We start from the raw sequence: 22,236 nt of genomic DNA on the forward strand, positions 1-22,236 counted from the left end.
TACCTCCCCCAAGGTGTGCTCAAATGCCAGATCTGGTTTGGCACCCACACTTGCACACTAGCAAATTGGAGATGGTTGAGAGAATCACCACAAGAATTGCACATGTTCTAAGAACATACCAGCAGTGGAGGTGGGATTTTAATTAGAAGGAAATTTCAAAAATCAAGATGGTCATCTTAGTTCCTGAAGGATACAGGCTGGACAGCTGCAACCTGAAAAAGGAAACGGCTCTATTACAAGTCCAAGAGTTGGTCCGAGTAGGTGGGCTACCAGCTTTAGGGTCATGCCGGACAACAAACTGGCAGGGAAGACACATGCACAACTTTTCATGCAACTGCACATTTGTTTTCTTTCTGGTCCTAGTCACACGAAGAGCAAACTGTACTTACAAATGGCATAATGGATCATGGCCACTGCTGGGTGGGTGGTGTCTCCCCTACCTGAGAGAAAAGCCGCTGACCTCTGAAAATGTGGATAATTTTCTTGGCGGACTGAACAGCAGTAACACCCCAGTATCCTCGTGCTTGCACTGGTACGAGGAAAGCACAGGCATCAAAAGTAAACACATCCTTAGAAAAAGTATTTGCCCTGGTTTCAGCTGGGATAGAGTTAATTTTCCTCCTAGTAGCTGGTGGAGCGCTGTGGTTTGGATTTACCAAGAGAATCATGTGATAACACACTGATGTTCTGGTTGTTGCTGAGCAGTGCTTACACTATATCAAGGACTTTTCAGCTTCCCATGCTCTGCCAGCAAGAAGGTGCACAAGAAGCTGGGAGGGGGCACAGCCAGGACAGCCGACGCCAGCTGGGGAATGGGATATTCCATACCATATGACATCATGCTCAGTATATAAACTGGGGGGGGAGTTGGCTGAGGGGGGCAGCAATCGCTGCTCAGGGACTGGCTGGGCATCGGTCAGCGGTTGCATCACTTGTTTTTCCTGGGTTTTGTTCTCCCCGCCATTGTTTTCCTTTTCATGACAATTTATTATTATTATTGTTATTGATTTTATTTCCATCATTAAACTATTCTTATCTCAACCCACAAGTTTTCTTACTTTTGCTCTTCAGATTCTCTCCCCCATCCCACCGGTGGGGGGAGGGTGAGCGAGTGGCTGCGTAGTGCCTGGCTACCGACTGGGGTTAAACCACAACAGTATTTTAAACCATTGACTTTATTAAAATACTTAATACACAGTTTGTAGAGGAATGTACTTACATTTTCTGGAAACTCCACCGAAACCAAATTTTAATCATATATTTAACAAATGACAAAACAGTGGATGAATTCATGCTGTACACCAAAGAATAGACATGTTATGGGTTTTTTATCATCATATTTTCCTGGCACAGACTCTTCTTTGCTTCTTAGCTTCAATCTCTTGAACACCTAGTAGCAGAGAAAGGAGGTTTGCATTTCTCACAGCATTAAACCCATCTGGTCCAAGTGAAATTCCATTTGTTTTCATCAGGTTCTTCATTAAACCCTTCCCCAGTAGCTTCCTTTTCCAGAAAAACAAAGGCAATTGACCTTTCTAAAAAGCTACAGGTCATAGTGCAAGAAGAGTTCAACAATCAAATGTGAATGTGGAGGTCTAAACCTTCTCAGAGTCATTACTCTTTCAAAATATCCATTTCAGGCTGAGTGTGGAAAAAAAAAAAGACACTGTCAAAATACAAGGGCCACAACACATTCACGGATGTGGTGGAATGCATGTGGAAGACAGCCTGCAGTGCTGCAGCTCTGAAGTAAAAAGTAAACCAGTAGCTAGGTCTTGTTAAAATACAAGATGCAAGGGCTGGGAAGGAGAAAGATGGAAATAACCTGGACGCATCCTTAAAAGAATGAAACGTCCTAACCCCATGGAGAAGGCTGTAATCATCACAGACATTGCAACTGCCATGGAACCATGAAGATCAGTGACAAAGTGTGTGTTACGACAATCTCGATGACAAGTATAATCTGGGGGCAATCATTAACTGTGTGTTTCAATGCAAGATGCACAGAGGCTGCATAGGTTTTCACATCAAATTCATAAGGCTCTTTTTAGGAGATAATTTTGCAACCTTGCATAGGTGATATTGTATCTTTTCTATAGATAATATGCAGAAACTATGTACAGTTGGAAAAAAAGAACTTTGATGAACACATTTTTTTCCCCCTCAAGTTTTACCATAGTATAAAAAGAAACCTATATGACTCCTTCAGTTCTCTAAAACATATATGGGATATTCCAGAAAGGGGCGCTAGGAACGCCATCTAAATGATGCCATGTGCATTTATACAACAGGTTGAAACAATTAGAGAAGCCACCACAAAACATAGTCATAAAGTTTCTGTACAGAAAAAAAATAATGCAGGAGTTAATTTTGCTTACAAACATTAAAACTCATTTAAACAGAAATGCATTTTAGTTACAACAAATTAGTGAGCTTCACTAATCAGATCTCTGAATGAATGGATGACTCACACTCTAAGTAAACTACAGAAAGACCCATTTCGATCCCTGCTTGGTAAATGTACAGTAAACTTTAAAATCTGCATTTGGTTTCCAATTAACCCTAGCTCAGAACAACTCCTCCATCAGGCAACCAGAATGCAGCTTCTCAAAAATAGGATTACGAACATCTGCCATTGAGCTGCAACAAGAGCCATCAGGGCATTCATGCGCTTCTTCGTTTGGTGTGAAAGGAAGTCAGCCAGTGGATGAGCACGGTGCCGCAGGACAGCCAACCCCACCTTTGAAAGTGAGCATCCCGTTCCCTGGGACGCTCGACCGCATGCCCCCCCAAATGGTTTATCTTTGCCCTGTAATTGCAATTGCCTAAACTAGGAGACTTTCCATCTGACGTGGCTCTCTTCCACCTAAACTAGATCCTCCGTTACACAGGAGCTGTCTGGCATTTCTTTTGCCATTTTGTGCCTGGATCTAAGACATCATGATTAGCACTGCTTATTACTCTTGCATATCACAGTGATGTGTACTTTTTCCTAATATTTACAACGGTATCACTGCGGAGAACTAAGCCCTGTACTAGGAACAGTCTCTTAACAGAGACCTTAATACTAAGGATTTGGTGTATTCCTTATCGACAGATAAACCTAAAAAGGCAAAGCTAAAATCAGCCCACTATACAAGTGGTGTGTTAGGTTCAAATTGGGGGCGGGAACCAAACATCCAGCATGTTTTCTTTCAAAGGGATGCTATTTACACGAAGGATTAACTTTTTTAATATTTCAACAACAAAAACCCAGCTAATTTTGCAATTATTGAAATCTAAGACGGCTTAGTTTTTAACCAACACAGAACACAAACAACATTGCTGTTTGCTGTTAAACACAAGTCTCAGAAATGCAGGAAAACTGTGATCAATTATACTATAGGTGACAAATCACAACCAGTTGAAAAACAATAATAAAAAAACTAGTTCTGCTTTTTTTAAACGCAGCCTCTAAAAAGTATAGCATCCCAATGTTTTCTCAGTTCCAGATTGCTGACATTATAAATTAAAGGTGAAAAGAGATCCATATACAAACAAGGTAGCTTTCCATTGACTTCATTGTACTGTTCTTGTCTAAACCTTTTGAAATTTCATCTTCAAATACCATAAGGTAAGGTTGAATTTATCAGTTACAAAACTATGTCCATTCCTATGTAGAATTTGAAAAGAAAAAAAAAAACCAAACAACTCAAAAAAACCACGCCCAAGTATTTACAGCAATTCAGATTTCTTTTTTTCCAGCCTTCACACTTGCGTTTCACCTTCTGCAGAACTGTAAACATGCAATCCTCTGAGACCAAGGCCTTATGTTATGGTACGTGGCCTTTTGGGCGGTGGGGGTGGCATGAGTTCAGTGTCAGGATCAAGGTGGTGTTTCCGTGTCTGTCCCTGAGACGCTGCTGCACATCTATCAATGAACTCAAACAGCATCTCCTTCGTGACTGGATTCTGGATGCTGTTGCATACAGCTGGGAACAAAGAATATCATCTCAAGTTACTAAACCGATTTTCTGTAGTCAGCGCATCAATAATTTCATCCCCTCTTTGCAAAATAAATAACATAATTTTGCTCAAGTATTCATCCTTAAACAAGGACTTTCACAAGATGGTTGTGTCAGGAGTCAAGTATCTCTGCTTTGCCCCTCAGAGAGCAAAACAGCGTAGTGGGCCCCTACGTCATGGGAATCACTCTTTTTAAAACAAACAAAAGGCATGCATGTGTAGGTTTCACGAGGCAACTATAAAAATGCCACAAACTGACATCCTATTAAGGCAAACAACAGCAACGAAGGCCTTGTGAGACATGGCTTTAAAACACCCATCAAATCTGAATAGCTAGAAACAAGACTGTCTTAATATTGAAAACCTCTGAATTAAGGTAACTTTTTTTTTCACCATTAAGTACTATAAATACCATAAACCCACAATGCACTGTACTTTTTTTTTAACCCGTATGCCTTCATGTGGCTGAAAGACTTGACACCAAGCAAGCTACACATCTAGCACACCAGATCGTATGATGGAGGAAAGGCCACAGTGCTGCATGGTGGCCAAGGCATGCATGTATAAGCACACTTGGATTACTTAACATGACTCCTCAGGTCATAGTTTGTAAGTAACGGCCCACAGGATTTTATGGAACAAATAAAAAGGCTTCTCTTAAAACAAATAAAATATTTTTACTACTTTTCCTATGTAACTTTATACTCCTTTAATTAATCCTCCCAAGAGACTTAAGGAGGATGAAGACAATAAAGAGCAAGAAATTAAGCAGGAATCCTATGACTATCTTGGAAGAAAGTATAAAATGATTACAGGATAATTTATAGCATGTAAGGATTGGCCACAGTATGGATGCAATTTCCATGCAAAACAATCTATCGACCCCCCAGAGTACTAAAAAACATTAAGAATCCTTAAAATGTACTTGCAATATAGCATCATTACATCTAACAATCAACATGTAATTTCCTGACTCTTAAAAACACTCCTTTCTTTCCTGCAGAATTTCAGAACCATTCAAGCATTACTTTACAATTAATAAAACACCTTCCAAGCTTATTTTTTTTTATCATCTCATTTATTTCTGGTGAAAAGGTGCTTTTAAAGTTGTATTGTATGGGACTTCAGCAGTTGGAAAGCATTATGATTATGAGTAGTTTAGGAACAGAATTTGTGCTACAAGACAGCTGTATCAACTCTTAATGGCTGTCCTAGCTTTATCACTCAGAAAGCCCATCTCTTTTCAATGTAAAGATATCAAAGGCCAAAAGCAAGATGGAGACAGGTACTTATTTTGTTGCTGTTTCAACTATGGGGAAAAATAAATAGTATTTTCCATAACGGTAAAGGCAAATAGGAGAGAAAGGATCTAGAAAAGGGGAAAATGGAAGTCTCAAACGAGAAAATACAGCTTTTGGAGATTTTGAAAAATGGTCAAAAGTAAAATTTAAAGCCAAAATGAATCTTTCTGTTCTGAAAATTCCCATGGAAAATTTGAAATATTTCTTACAAAATAGTTCTTCCTGTAGCATTTAAATTTACTCTAATTTTTATTTTTAGGAAGTTCACTTTGTTTTGGTGGAAAAAAAAAGTAAAGAATAACATAACTGCTCTGCAAGTGGAGAAATGAGAAAAAAAAAATACAGCTGCATATGTTCTTAAGAACAAAGAACAGAAGAACATGCTACTCCTCAAAGAAGTGAAAACTCCAAGGAAAACTAACTATTGAAACAATAAAGTGAAACAGAGAAGACACATTTAGGTCATGGTGACAAAGACATGCCCTTGTACTTGTGTGACTTTTGTGGCCCATTGCTCTTTCCCAACAGGACTGTTGAGCAAGTATTTCAGCTACATTCTGTGCTGGTTCCCTAAGGTGTAAACAGATTGACCACTTTTTTTGTTTTTTTGTTCAAGAAAATCTACTCACTGCTCAGGCAGAAATACAAGGAGAATGGTTCATAGAAAATCCTACATCATCTATGCATGCCTAGTAAGTAGCCTGGCCTTAAATATGATTAAACTTCATTTTGGCACTTAACAAAAGACATTATCAACATGACTATTGTTATTCAGCCTTGCGTACTTCTATTCAAACTTTTATACATCACCTGAAAGTAAACAACATCATTTAATTTACAATACTTGGCAAAATGTTTTTTGGTAGAAGAACAGAATTCTCACAATTCTGCAGGGATATACCCCCACCTTACATTTGTCTCCCCCTCCACTGTTTGTAAGACTACTGTAGAAACTTAAGATGACATTTTCTCCTATTAATTTGCTATCCCGTCTGCCAAAGAATGGTTTTGGCATTTTGAATAGAGGTGAAATTATAATGGATTTTTTGTTCAACAAATTCAACTCACAGCGTGCCAGTTTGCATTACATCCTGACAAGCCAAACACAATTCTAGGAACTGATGTTTGTTAGTTAACTGCTGTTGCAATGCTTTCGCAAATAAAAACTTTCTTGGCTCTCACTTAAGCAGCATGCCCTGCCATTTGAAGTTTTTTTGAGCACGTTTTGCAGTTCTGCAAAGACGTAGACACTTGCTTCTGCATTACCTGTTAAATACTGCATCAGAGAATTGATTTAACTGACTTAACCCCAAAGCCAAAGGATTCATGCTACATAAAAGCTAAACACAACATAAGCATTTGCAAGATGAGGTATCACTGTAATAAGTTAGAGAAGCCAGGATGCAAACGAGAAATGAGAATACAGAGTGCCTTTCTTCCTTAAACTAGAACAGAGGTAAAAAATTAACATTTGAGCCTGAAAAACTTTTAAAGCAAATTGTTCTACTTACCCATGGCAGTGCTGTAGGCATTTGGAAAGCTTTTGTCTACTCTCTGTCTCATGAAGACCCAGCTGTTGTTCTCAAACTTGCACTCTATAATTTTATTGTCATACTGTTTCAGTTCTTTTGTTACCTGTTTAAAAAAACAAAGAATTGTTTGGGATAAACATATTTAATTCACTTTTTTATTTTTCTTCTTTCTATTAGGGATAAATAATAGAAGATCAAAACCCGCCCTGCATTTTTCAGCAACGCGTCTCCATTGTACACAGAACAGCAGCACAGACTACATCTCCATTATACATATGCTTAGCTACTCAACATTTTAAAAATACTTTTCAAATCTGCTGTCAATATACAGCAATTATATTATGCTAAAACATCAGCAGCTCTAACAAAGGGGGGAAAAGTCACTTCTGGCCCAAATGCAAATAGGTTTCCATGGGAATAAACTGCTTCCAGTGTAAGTGCTACTACCAGCTTAAGTGCACGAAATGTATTATCCATGTTTCATCAACCTTCTTTGTTGAAGGTCTCAAAGCCAAACGTCAGATTTCAGTAAGAGGAAGAGCTTATGGAAAAATCATTCCACTCTTTGTATTACTGAGGATTTTTCTTTTCTATTTTTTTCCTTCATTTGTCTTTAAAAATTAAGATTGTAACCTCAAAATAATGCAGGATTTCAAATCACGTGTTCTAAATCTCCTTCAGGCCTCTCTCTATTGCTTCATAGATTTGTCAGCAGCCAATATCCTGAGCTATTTGTCTATTTGGCAATGTGGTGTGGTTTGGAAATGCAGTTTATATGCATTGGACTTCCTAGTTGTTTTGGCTACTTCATCCTATGCATCCTAATCTGTAATACAATGCAAAAAATTCAAGTAACCATGGTAACCTGAGAACCTTATCTAACGCTTTAACAATTTTACCCATATACTTCACTTTGTTCCAAAGGGCCTCTTCAGAAGTATAAAGCTGCATTTAACTGTTAGCTACATTTAGTTTGCTATAGTTTACCAACGAAAAGCTCTACAAGGTAATGTAACACTTTGGATTCAGGATCTTATGTGTAAGTGCTTTCATAAAAAAGGAATGGTTATTGCAATTCATTAGCATAATTTTTCACCTCTGTTGTCTACTTGCTCCTGAGTGGTGACACGGGAATTTACTACTGTCAGAGGGATGCAGATTTGAAAAAGGCTGCAAATGTCTCCAGACGGCTTAATAGCACATACAGTGGAAAAGCCCATGAACCTCTTTTCCATTAATTCCAAGATAAAGGCAATTAGTTCATGAAAAGGTCCTGAGCATGGACTGAGTCCTCCTATACTGCATGGTACAGGATTTATCCTTAATTTGATAAGTAGAACCCTAGTATTTTTTTCTTGGTATTTACCCTGAATACTTGTGTTCATTCCCAGATAGGGAGCCCTGGGATTTTACTTGTCAAGTGAACACAGTACTAGAAGACAATTCTGGTAAACCCACTTACAACGGAGGCCTGTCCTGCAGCAGGACTCACAGAATCAGAGTCAGGTTTCCATATCACACATTATTCCTTCATCCATTCCATCACCTGCAAAGAGCTTTTTTCCTAAAATCATTTCATCCTTAAGTGGGGTTTGCATCTGCTGATGATCACTTGGATGAAATTAACTGATTGCCCAGATCAGCAATCTTTTCCTCTGCAGCACGGTCTGCACAGCACGCCACCTCTTTCCATCCATGTTGAAAAGCTATAAACAGTCCAGATGTTTGACCGACACACATTTGTGGACATATTTATGTTCCATTAGGTGCGTGCAGGAAAACATAACATCCTTTTCTAGTGCACTATGGGTACATAAACCCAGGAAGAAACTCTTGGCTACGCCGTGCCTTGGGAAGGTATTTTACTTTGAATACAGCTGCCTAGTGGAAGCAGGGGCAGCAGGGGTTATGACTGTGTGTCTGATTTTCTGCCAAAGCAGGGAAGTGTTAGAAGGATCACCTGCTAGAGATCAAAAATATATAAAACTGCAGGCAATGACTTCAACTACCCAACTGTCTCATAAGGCTTTCTCATGGTTTATTATTCTTCTAGTGTTCAGATGCTCAGAATAGCAATAAATTAGATGGCAGCTTTATCTGACTGTGGCAATTAAGCAGTGTTATTAACTATCTAGATACTTGCTTGGCCGTTCATTAGCAATCTGCAAGACGGATCTTCCTACAAAATACAAACACCTGCCAAAGTACTGACTTAAATGAGTCTTCTTGTTAGAAAACTGGTGATCATAGTCTTTAACAATTGCAAGTTGTAGAAATTATTTTACGAAGGAAGAAATATAGCACCTACTCTCCTCTATACTTTGTTAAGTAAACTCAGTCTTGTAAATGTACTTATTGTAATATTAATGAACATTTTAGGAACTGCTGGGCATTTGATCAAGACTACAAGTACTTTAAGCAAAACCCACTAGCATTAAAAATACTCTTGTACTATTGCATCTTAGTAGACTCCTAAATGGGTATTGTTTATTCACAGGACTGGACAAGCCCATAGCGATCCTTGTATCCGTAATTCACACCTTATGTCTACCTATCACTTGCAGGCTACTTTCTGGTATTTCAGCTTCAAAGCATGACAGGAAAATTGCCAAATTCAATTGTCTTGAATTCCCTTCCCTTTGGGAATTCATTCTGAGCTGCTCAGAGCAGTGTCTTCTCGATTCTCCCTTTGCACTATGGGATTCATCCCTCCCCTTCCCCCTTAAGTATTACAGTCCATAGGAGTATCTGAATAATGCACCATCATTTCTCTTCCTGAGAGGAACTTCTAGCTAGCGCTTCAAAGATATGGGAGAAGTGCCTTAGGAACTACAGCAGTTCTCAGCCAAAATGCTTATCCTCAGCAGCAGCAATGCTTTACAGTGCCAATGCTTCTGCCATACTGTTGATAAAATGCCTTGAAACAGTATTCAGCAATTTCAACACGGAAACTCCCACCACACTAAGGACTCAGTGGAGCCTCCCTTAATTAAACACTTATTCCTTAGCCTATTTTCGGGCAGCCAGTCAGAATTAGAAGACCAGAGGATCACATCTTGGACACGGGGCTGTCAGAGGTGGTGTGCATTACAACAGTATCCCCGGTCTGGGCTACAGCTGTGCCCTGGGCAAGGACAAACACCAACCTGTACACTACTTTCCTTTCAAGAGGAAGGAAATTGCTCCTCGTCAGGAACACTAGCTGTTCCTGACTGCATTCAATCTAGTTATCAGGAACCGCCCTACTTACCCATCAGAAATCACTTCCCAAAAATACAGATGAGCTTCCTCTTGGAAGCTGTTTCACTACATTACTGCTAGATTGCAAGATGTGATTGGAAAAAAGTGGGCAAGAGCTGCACCCCATTTCAGCAATAGCTCATTATCAAATCAGACTGGATGTAATACAAGACCATTGCCTAAGAATGTTAGATTACATGAAGATGACAGCTATCTTCCCCCCCCCCAGCTGAGAAAGGTTTCCCACTGTCATCATCGTCTAGGCTATTCACTAGGAAAAACTTAGGTGGGGTAAGCTTATTCTTTTTCTAAGAATGATAACAGTTAAGGTTTAGGAAATCTCCCCTTTTCCAGTCTCCTTCCATAGCCTATGTTCTGAAAGAAATTAAAAATGTATTTAAAAAAAGTGAAACATCTAACCCATCTCAAATTACCTTGCCTGGCGGAATAATGGAGCCATTTTGAGATGAGTCACATCAATGTGTTTATATGCAGCCACATTTATGTTAATTTCAAGCAAAATGTGAAAAACCAATATATCCAGCTGAACAGAGGGAAACCATTTACACTGAATGTAGTTAGCTCTAGTCCTGTGAACATGCCTCCATTACCTCTGCCAGTGGCCAAGGCTTTTCTGTGTATCTCCACAGTGCACTTGATCAGACTGGTCCATCATTCCACCTGCTGAGTCATTCTTTCATTTACTTGAAGCACAGATATTTTCTGTGAAGACTTCACTTAAACATTAGCCTCATCACCCTTAATCTCGAATGGAATTCCTGGGCAAGCTCCTACTTTACATAAGAGGTATTAACCTAAAATCTAAATTTGCATTGTTAATTAATATTTCAGAAAGCATATCTACAATGGACAAGCTTAAACATTATAAACACATCTACCTTCCCAATATTGAAGTTCTTTGGAAAGAAAAAAGGAGGTAAGCTTTTAGATAAACGGAGACTTGAGTGAAAGAAGCCCTATGTTTCCATATGCATATTTTTTCAAAGTAACTGAAACTATTTTAGCTCAGTAAATAATCCCCTTTAAAGAAAGTGATGTTTAGAAGCAAAATCTTAACACATTCTATTTCAAATCCTTTGCCTCTTTAAATGCCTTTTTGTTGCACTTTCCCCTCTATTACCAAATATTTATAGAAAGAAAATAATTCTTCAATTCACATATTTCTATTGCTTATTCTACATCCCTAGTCATCAGCCTATTTCTAAGATCCCATAAAAAATGATCATACTAGTAGACACAGAAAATGTTAACTTCCATGAGAGAACAAATGAACAAAACCAGCAGTTGAAATCTTATGAAATTAAAAATATTGTTATTTCTAAATACAGAATTTTAAAAAGGGAACCATAACAAACAGGCAAGATAGATTCTATTTTCTAAGAAGAATCGGCCTTTTCTTTTTCTAGCTGGCACATGCAATGAAGGAATTCCTTTTCGATACACTCAAATACACAAACTGTTTAGTTTTGGTTTTTTTAAACACAAGTTCCAATGCCTGGAGGGCAGAAAAGTTTAGAGCTGCCACATAAGGCCTGGAAAGTTTTTTCTTCCTCTCTCTCACATCATAACTAACTTTTCTCCATTAGGATCTATTCTCATGGCCAAAGGAAACAAACAAGTGCAAGCAGCACATCCCAAAATAAATGATCAGCTCTGTGTTCATGAGGGAGAAGCATTTTGGTTCCTTCCCAGGCTCCTACTGCAGGGGAACTGGAGCCCACACCTTCTCTAGTCAGCCGTCCTGCAAAAATTAAACCACATATTTCTAAGAACTGTAGAAAACATATGACATTTGCGAGCTCCTTGTCCTGAGGGTAGTGGGATACATTCAGCCACAAATGACAGTTTAGGAAATAAAACCTCTCTAGCAAAACAGCACATCTCAAATCCTGATTTATGCATTACTCCTAAATGCTGTGACTGCCCACAATTCCGAAGTACTATAGACTATTCCTAAACTTCTCAAGCAATGTGGAATGCCCTAGATGACAAAGAATTAACATGCCCACTGGTACTATGACTCTACAGCAGTAAGAAGACCATCTGAAGACCAACGAGAAGCAATGACAATAGTCAGGGAAAAAAAAGAACAATTAAGGGGAATTTGAGGAAATGAAGAGGGGTCAAGACTTCCTGAAGGAACAGGGTAGAGACAGAAAAAATAAAGCAGCAGCAGTAACAAAATAAATAGCTTCTGAAGACAGAAAGATAAGCCAAACTCAAAACGAGATCTTTCCAAAGACTGAAGACTTAAAGGTGACAAGTAAACTCCAAGGGCCTTCATTTCAAACCAAGGCAACTGAGTGGAAATGAGGTGTGACAAACAGGGCTCCCGTTTGTTTTGAGAATATACCTAAAGCAAAGCTTCGAAGTGCATGATTTTAGTGCATGCCCAGCTTTCCAGAGGAATTTGTGTACAGACAAAGACTATCCTGGAAAAGCACTCTTATATGTGATTACAGGAATATAAGAAATTCTAGTGATTTGACTAAGTGCATCCCAGGGAGCCAGTAGCCATGTACCTTTTAGAGCCCCCGACACTTACAGGGCACGGCGCACCACCTAATAGAGATAACAAGTTTTTCCTTCAGTGCTTCTTCCTTGTTCTTGGACAGCTTGTTCAGATGTTTTTAAATGACTTTTTTCCCCATTCATAGATCACAGAATCATTTAGGTTGGAAAAGACCCTTAAGATCACTGAGTCCAACTGTTACCCTAGCACTGCCCAGTCCAGCACCAAAACACATCCCTAAGCACTACATCTACACATCTTTTAAATACCTCCAGGGATGGAGACTCCACCACTTCCCTGAGCAGCCTGGTCCAATACTTGACAACCCTTTTGGGGAAGAAATGTTTTCTAATATCCAATCTAAACCACCCTTGGTGCAACTTGAGGCCATTTCCTCTTGTCCTATTGCTTGTTACTTGGAAGAAGAGGCCAACCGCTACCTCACTAGACCTCCTTTCAGATAGCTGTAGAGAGCAGTAAGGTCTCCATTCAGCCTCCTTTTCTCCAAACAACCCCAGTTCCCTCAGCCACTCCTCAGAAGACTTGTTCTCCAGACCCTTCACCAGCTTCGTTGCCCTTCTCTGGACACGCTCCAGCACCTCAATGTCTTTATTGTAATGAGCGCCCCCAAACTGAACACAGTATTTGAGCTGCAGCCTCACCAGTGCGGAGTACGATCATTTCCCTACTCCTGCAGGCCACAGTATTCCTGATACAAGCCAGGATGCTGTTGGCCTTCTTGGCCACCTGGGCACCACGAGTGACATCACACCTGCGTACAGGCCAGGTTCCTGTGCCTGCCCCTTTAGAAACTGTGCCATAAGTGACATCAGAAACACCTACACAAGTTAGGTTCCCTTGCCTGTCCTATCAGGTATTAAGCCAGCAGTGAGATAAACACCTGCACAAGCCAGGTTCCTACACCTGTCAATCAGGTACTCAGACACCAGCAACCTCACAAGCACTTCACAGGATGAGTTCCTGCACTTGCCCTATCAAGTACTCAGCCACAAGTTGTAACAACCCCATGCAACGCTAAAGGTTTGGGGAAGAATGGCTGGAAAGCTGCCTGGTGGAAAAGGACCTGGGGTTGTTGGTGCACAGCTAGCTAAATATGGACCAGCAGTGTGCCACACAAAGTACGTACTGTTTTCCACAGTAAAACTTCTCAAAGAACTATGAAAATTTAAGAGAAGGTTACTAAATGCCCGCTCATACAATGAGCTTACACAGGACCACAAATATTAATATTCTCAACTGGCAGAAGTTAATCAGTTAAATTATCTGCTTCAAACCAAAGCACACTTTGTAATGTAGCTTCATATCCATTTCTTAATATGATTCAAGAGATTATTTTATCAAAAACATAGATGTGTTGAAAGTAAAATAAGACCACTGGTAACCAATTCTGTTGCTAAATTAAAGATACTGATTGTGTTTCCTTTTAAGTAATGTATTACCCAACAAATGGTTATCAGCTTGGGTAAACACAATGCAGTTTGTATGTTTATTTAATATTAAAGAAGCCTTCTAAGTCTAACTGTGCTGCTTCTTGTGTCCATAGGAAATGGAAATGCTCCAATTCTGAGATCTCATTCCTGGAAAGAAACATTAAGAAATATAAAAATTTTAACATTTTTGTTCACGCCAAATTAAACAACAACACTAACACCAAGCACTGGAAAAAACATGGAAAAAGCCAAAAAGTAAAATCATGTTTCAAAATCACAAGAGTGAGGCTTTTAAAAATTGTGTATTTCTTTAATTTGTTTTTTACCTCTAGTGTCTAGCACTCACATTTCATGATGTATTCTTTCTTTTTAACATATAATATTCTTGCAAAGAATCTCTCATTCTTATATGTAGTAATTTCAAATTTGGACACTGTTTTCTGATACATAGAAGGGGTTGGAGTCCTGGGGTTTTCCTGACAACTGACTGATGGAAACATCAGAAGTAAAAAGCCTTCCTCTTATCAGTGATATTACAAGTTTAACTACTTTCAGTACTGGCTGGAAATAGATTTCCTGATGTATCCTGGAAGGTCTCCTGTACACCTGACCTTGCAACACCATCTGAACTATCTGTAAGAAACTAATGCTTTTCTGAGCTTTGTTCGGGATTCTCAGAGGAACACTGGTATCTACAACAAAGCAGATAACTAGTAACTGCTAAGACCACAATGGGGAAATATAGCTGTGTTGGTACCAATGCTTTGCTTGATGACGCGCACTCTTCAAGATATTGTTTTTTTCTGTACTACCCATTTCACTCCATGGGAAAACCTGGTGAGACACCGCACACCAACAAACTCTGAGAACACTTTTGGGCATCGTAACTCAGGCATCTACAGTACTCGACGCAGAGCTGACCTTCCTGCTAGACTTTGCCATCTCCACCTAACTGCTGAGGGAACTTTAAAGCTTTTCAAAAACCTATTTTCTTTTAATCATCATCAAGATTGGGAAGCAGAGATCCGAGGATCCATACAAATCTTCAACAGTTAAATGAAACAAAGTAATAAGTGGTTGTCCTCCTAGACAGACAACCCTTGCCTAGTCACTCTAGTCATCACAGGTCTATGAATTAAAGAAAAAAGATCTCTGTACATCTTCTGTAAAAACTGAGAAATGGAAGAATTCTGTGCTGAGGACTCATGAACCTGGCGTACTTCCACTGTGATGAGTTCTTAAATAAAGTCCTATTAAAAAATCAGCTCATATAATTCTGACCCTCAGCATGTGCTGATGAAACTGGAAGAAACTCTAGGGGATGGGCAAACTGCAGTAAACACCCAGGCAAGTAAGCAGTAACAGCTCTCAAAGCAAGCGGCATCGTGAACTTAAGTGTAGAGAGGTTGCATATTTGGTGCAAACAGAGCTTCACCGGCTCTACAGCTCATGAATTTGTAGGAAGAGGTAAGAACTGCTTCACCACAAGCACCTGGGGTAACTTTGCAGAGGCCAGACAGAAGACAGCCAGCTTGGATTTTGCACACCAAGAATAATTATACCGCTAATAATCCTTGGGGGTCAGTACTGAAACTTGAGGGTGGTTGTCAAAGTACAGAAGAAAAACAGGCAAATGCAAGCAAAGTAGTAAAATGCCACATCAAACCGCAGAACTGATCAGCAGGTTATGCAAAAACAAATAAGTGAAAAAATCCTTAGCGTGAACGACAAGGAATTCACTGGAGGTTTCTGAAAAAAAGCCACCCCCCACGAGGAAGCTAAGTGACTGTGTTTGAGGGGAAGATAGAGCAAGGATATATAGTGCAAGTCGATAGAAAAAGCTGTAATCATAATGTAGCAATGATTCTGGGAGGAAACATTTCACCCACAGCCTGATATATTTTGAGGACTGTATTTCTAGTTGACATGAGCTAGCTCATGAAAGCCAGTCCTAACCCTGATTTGTGTTTTATTCACTCAGACTGTTGTTGCAAAAGGGAGTCAGCCCCAAACTGAGCGCACTGTGTGCTAGGAAACAAAGATCCAGAGACGAGCTATGCACCAATAGTAAAGAACATTCTTGAAAACACCTCTTAGCTCATTCATAAATTATGAATTTCATAAGGCTTATTATTCTCAGTTTGCAAATGGGGAAACAGAGAGAGACGGTTTGTGGTCACACAACAGGGAAAGCATTTACCCCCCATTAGGTTTTCTAAACCCAATCTTAATTACCCCTCACGTACTTATGCTACCAAGAAATCCTGTGACACAGGGCAGCTGAGATCTCTTTAATAATTTATCAGCAGAAACCCAAACAAATCTTCTGGAGACAAAGCAGTGCTATCACTGTTTTACAACGTTTGGCAATGCTATTTCTATACCTCAAAACAAACAAGAGGAGAACCTAGATGACTGTGTCAGAATAGGATGAAGGCTTTTTCTGATGTTTTCTGCTCTTCACATGTTGGAGCTCACCTCTGTAATGATGGTTCTTTTGACAAACGTTTCTGTTTATCACACAGATTTTACAGTGTACATTCTCATTCTCTTGTTTTTCATATATTTTTTGTACCCACACTATTACTACTGTAGGAGTCTAAACTAATTTTGTTTTATCTGTACTCCTCACACCCTACGAGGTGTTCTGCCACACCGCTGGGGATGGGTTACAGGGAGACTCCCCGGGGCTGGGCTATCAGGAGCTTCCCAGGAACCTTTCTGTGCCGTCTGAGGAAAAACTACGAGTCACATAGTATCTGTCACTATTTATACAGGTCCTGGCTCTACAAACTTTTATCCTTGCAAGTTATATACCTCTAAGCAGTTTCATAAGATCAATTAGCCTGCACTAGTGTTATCAGGATTGGGCTCTAAACCTAATTCTCGTCATTGCTTATCTGGCTTCTGAAACAGTCTTAGAAGAAACCGTGGTTTTATACTCTTTCAGAAAAACACCAAATGATACCACAATAAAGCAAAAGACATTTAAACTAGAATCCAAAGTAGCTAGTAATGGCAAGTGAGTCTTTTAAACCCACTTTTACTTATAACAACACGCAGCTTTCAAATTACAGCCATTATGAATCATGTACTTTTCTTCCATTTAGATGCCAAACAGCCAGTTTTATATACTTAAAGTTTTTTTCCCCATAAATCAAAATTCACCACTGAGAGCAACTCTGTTAACACTACAAGGAAATTTGTTTGCTTTGTTAAATTGAGCTTCAAAAAGCATGAATTGAACATACATTTGTGATCACAAGTAATGCCTCTTCTTACATCCATTCAAAATGTTTACTTTATTACAGCTTATTATAAATGTACTGTCTAAAATGCAACAGCATGACTGTTCAATTTCCAGGCCATAATTTTATGATAATCATATGTTATATATTCATATGTCTACTCCACTGCATAACAAAGCCCAAACTGGTTCGTTAGCAGCTCTGCTTTCGCCATGGTTCAAATTTCTTTGCCTCAGAATATTACTGCATAACAACATTAAGAAAGAAATAATCAAAATTTTACTCCATATTCTTCACTACAGTAGGCAAACAAAGAAACATATAACACTGGAAGCTGAATTTAGCATACTGACTTTATCAAATACTGGTATCTAAGTGATATGTAAATTATTAAACATGCTATGCAAGCATTATTAGAAAGGTGGGGGTAGGGAGCAAGATTATAAATTTATAAATGTTTTCATCATCTAGAAATCCTATTAATACTTGAAAACATTGAGATGGTACAGAAAGAACGTGCGCAGGAACTAAGACCAGAACTAATTAATCTCCTAAATTAATCTCCCTGTATTTAACATGTGTTTCAGTTTTTGCCTAGTACACATTTACAAAAAGTAGTACATTTTTTTTTCTTCAGACATTTCAGAGGAAATGCCTAGTTCCTCGTAAATCTGATACTAGAACATAGAAGCTTACGGGACTTGTAGGAAACAAAAATTCAGACACTCCCCATCCACCTCACTACATTGAACGGTTTGTCATCAACCCAGTCTCCTATGAACCACAGGATCAAGCTAGAGAGGAGAGCTCAGTCTTGCTCATCATAGCTTTTATAAGGTCTGTGTAATACTTCCTATTTTTAAAAGAGCGCTACATCTTGTAATCGTACAAGTCTCTTACAGCAGAATAACGTCTTATTTTTTAAAGAAAATTTTCAGGGTTTGTATTTGTATTGTATTAGAAAGCAAGAACTTCAATTTTCAGATACAGGATGACAAAAAAAACCCTCAAACCTCACTGAATTTTAAAACCCTGCCACTTTGAGGGGGCATGCTTACCCCTGACTGCTAAGATTGGAGTTCACAACCCTGCTGACTCAACCTTCCATTTTTGTAGCTAATGACACAGGATGAGTTTCAGGTGACTGCCAGAACCACTTACAAGAGGGAGTTGATAAATGCCTTGATGAGACACTGCAATAATATAAAACACAAAGCCAAGGAGAGCCAAATGACAACCACCACCAAAATAACCTATTCAGCAGTGCTATCAAATCCAAATAATAAAGCAAAGATGTGTTGGGGTAAAAGCTGCGAAAGCCATGTTAGGAATTTTTCATTGTATTTTTCATCCTTCTAATATTTTCATCAGAAGGAAAATTATCTTTTTTTTCCATTACTGATAATACATCACAACAAAAAGATGGCTGCTGACTTAATGCAGACTTTCAGAAAATAGCTTTGATCAAAGCAACTGCTGTAGTGAAAGTCAAGTGCCCTAACTCACTTCCCAACTGCCTTTATAACATTGAGCTGGCTTGTACTCCCTCTCTTTCTTGAATAGTTTGTCTTAAACTTCAAAGCCTAACTGGCTTTGAGACTTAAATCACAGAAAGCTTTTTTCCTCCTTCTTCAAAAGCAATTAAAGAAGTTCAATATAATCTGACCTATAATCTAAAATCTAAGCATGCAGGTCTTCTTGATCATTGTGGGGTTACAGAACGGAAAGGACTAGATAGGGAAGTAATCGTGGCTCAGACACTGCAAATGGTTTTATGGTGTCTGCCAGCTGATGAGGTCAGTCCTCTAAAAGAAAGGTAAGCAGGCGCTAATCTATCAATGGCACAAATTTGTCAGTAAATGAGGTTATAGAGGTGTTCTTACTGCTTTAACTTTGACTGCAAGCCCCTGCCTCCTTTCCATTCCATGTTATTAATGAATCTGCAGTTAGGAAGCCAGATTTCCCAGGACACCACAGTAGCGGACAGGGGTGGGGCAACAGACCGCAGTAATCACGAGGCAGAGGAATGGACAATATTCATGGACTTGGAAGAGTCACAACTGGCTTCAGATGATTTTATGCATTTTTCCAGATGTGGTCTGAGAAACCTATGATTTTCTTGGTCTGTTCGGGCAGCAGTGTTTCTAGATATATCAATTAGGATTTTATCCAAGTTTCTGTTTTACTATCAACTTAACAGAATTACAACTTTGAATGCTGAGTGCTGACAACAGGACATAATTAATGGTTTGATAGTTGGTCCTGCCAAAGCCCTGACAGGCAGGAAAGCTGGGAAAGCCCGCTGTACATGATCATAATTTTCATGGCTTTGCTCATACACTTTGTTACTGTATGATAGATCAGTATCAAAACAAGCAAGCAACGATATTTAGTTTTCATTCTTATTTCACAAAATGACTTCAACCACTTAGCCTGCAAGAGCTAAGACAAGCAAAGCCAAGGAAAGTCTCTGAGTTTTCTAAGCAGGTGACCTCTCAAAAAAATGCCCTGTTGTAAAGCTGTGGCCTGCAAAGGCCTCTGCATAGGCCAATTCTTAAATTCTCCAGAAATCAGAGCCTAATTTGAGTGCTCTGCTCAAGTGCTACAGCTGTGTTTGAGCAGCCATTCTCCCCCCACCTGAGGCCCAGGACTGAAACAGCATTAGTTCTCCAACAAATACAGCTGAAAACATTTGTTTTGCTTTTCACATGATGTAGCAGCATCACAAGTAACATCATAAACCCCCTCCAGAGCCAGCTGATGTCACTAGCAATTCCAGCCAGGAAAAAATAAATTCTTAAAGGCTCTTCTCTAGAAGAATAGGCAGCACTGGAAAGGGGTAAGAAAAGGCAGAGAAAAAACAGCTAACAGCACGGCAACTCTGTAACCTGTTACCCAATAATCTTGAAGTGTATTTTTATACATTAAACCAACTCCAACCAACCAACTTGGTTTAGATAAAAGAGTTTTACATACATAGTTCTACAGTTGAAAAGCCCAAGGTAAAAGGGAGTTCATTTGTCAGGCAAGAGTGCACACAGTGGGGAAATCCATGAACTGAAATGGAAAGCCTTGGCTTGTAGTCTCCTGCTATAACTACGAGCACTAATCACTAATTACAGATTTTTTTCCTTGACGTTCTGAATGAAATATTAACAAGCTAGTAATTAAGTAATTCAAGGTCTGTTTGCTTTAGTGTTAACTTCAGTATTTTAAGTCCAGAGCCTCTGACTCACTGATCTATAAACATCCTTCTAAATTATTCAGAGATGTCCTTTGTTTTCCCTTCTATTGAAGTTAAGTTACTCTGAAACCTCTTTCTATGCATTAATGGCATCCAAAGTGTAAGCAGTGGAAAGAGAATGTAATGCTGTAGGAAAATACAGTAACTGTATCTTGCGTTATTGTGTAAAAGAACAAAACCATTTTTTCTCTAATTCTGCTTTTGCATATTCCTTTACATTTCTTCTACTATAGACCAGTCTCTTCCCTACATCCCCTCAGGTTTCTTCCACAGCTTTCCTCAGAGGTTGTGTTTGTATTAAAAAAATGTTCCAGCACTTAGTTAATCTGCCCCTGTGATGGTCAGCAATCAAGCGTGGCTAACCATGACCCACTAATGAAATGAAGCAGAAGCTGGGTTGCACTTGTCTGTATTACTATTAAATTACAACTGGGTAGGTTAGCATATGACACTAATCAGGCATTTCATTTCTTGTGTGGTGCAGCATTAATACGTAGGCAATGGGCAGCTTCCCAAGGTAATGCAGACCATGGTAGGTGTTAACCACCTCTGGAACTCTGCCTGAGACCTAGAAGGCTGAACAGATAGACCAAGAGGCTTCACAGCACTATTTTGCTATAGCCTCATTCCCTCCCACCTTAGGGCACTATCAGGGTCTTGGCTGATCCAGTGAAAGAAAGCCCATGGATGACTTTTGCAGAGCTTAAGGGAGAGAACTGTCCTCCAGCGGAAGCCAGGTCTTTACTTCCCTTCTGTACCAATGCTGAATTCTCTGCTTCAAGCATGAAAAATAGATAAAAATCTCACATCAATGCCTGTACAGAATCCAGCATGGCATCTCATGAATCCACTGAGAACATACTCAAATATTTTTTATTACAACACATTAAGCTAAAATCAATAGATTCATTTACTGAAACAGATTTAATACTTCAGCTAATCAAGGGAAAGTAACATTTTTCTGAAAAGAAGTGACATTTCATTATAGCATTCAGTTGTAAAGTCACTGGCAGAAATTTTTCTATACACCAATTAAACAGTAACTCAATGAAGTTAGTAACATAAAAAGTAATATTGCATATTTACAGTTTCCTCCCCAGTAAATGAAAACTTCTACAGTTCTTAGCAATACAAATAAAATGTCTGCACAATGGTTCTAACAACGCTGCCACATCTCTGATCTTTCCTTTTCAAATCTTTCTACGCTATTTTCCCAAAGATATAACATGCTATTTTCTCTACAATCAACCTTCTTTTCCTTTGGAGAGAAGCAGAAGTGGCATTTTGAAAACTTCAATTTGCTGAAATATAATAGCACCGCTGAGCTCTGTTGTTCTTCACTTGTATTCTCACTTTATGCTAGAAAGATAAAACTGCAGTGGTTTTACTACTGTCAAACAAAAAGTAAATAAATAATGGTTTTGTTGACTATTACATAACAAGATACTGCATCACTATTATTCAACTGAGTTTTAGTATATATTTCTCTTTCTCAGATATGAAGTTTTACAAATACTATTATCATTCTGGAATACTGCCAAGCAGAGGTATACGTAACCCTTGCAATGAAAACTGTGAAAGCCAATCTGATGAAAAAATAATTTAATTAAGTATTTCACTGTAAATCATACAAATAGAGGAACAAATTAAGAATGCAAAAAGAAATAATCTTACCTGATTTA

At 38.9% G+C, this 22,236-nt stretch overlaps 1 protein-coding gene across 3 annotated transcripts in view; it reads right to left on the bottom strand.

The window, feature by feature from the left end:
- Window positions 1–1,157: 1,157 nt before the first annotated feature.
- RNGTT (RNA guanylyltransferase and 5'-phosphatase) overlaps window positions 1,158–22,236 on the bottom strand; it is a 192,381-nt gene continuing 171,302 nt past the window's right edge. For all 3 annotated transcript variants that reach the window (XR_012659578.1, XM_075087261.1, XM_075087262.1), the window contains 2 exons: window positions 6,818–6,941; window positions 1,158–3,971 (listed from right to left, as the gene is read on the bottom strand). Coding sequence is in view for 2 of the 3 variants with exons in the window: in XM_075087261.1 (XP_074943362.1) it covers window positions 3,808–3,971; window positions 6,818–6,941 (288 nt within the window). In the remaining variant the exon portion in view is untranslated. The remainder of the gene's footprint in view (window positions 3,972–6,817; window positions 6,942–22,236) is intronic.

Source organism: Phalacrocorax aristotelis, chromosome 3 (genome assembly GCF_949628215.1).
Source record: "Phalacrocorax aristotelis chromosome 3, bGulAri2.1, whole genome shotgun sequence".
NCBI classification, from domain to species: Eukaryota; Metazoa; Chordata; class Aves; order Suliformes; family Phalacrocoracidae; genus Phalacrocorax; species Phalacrocorax aristotelis.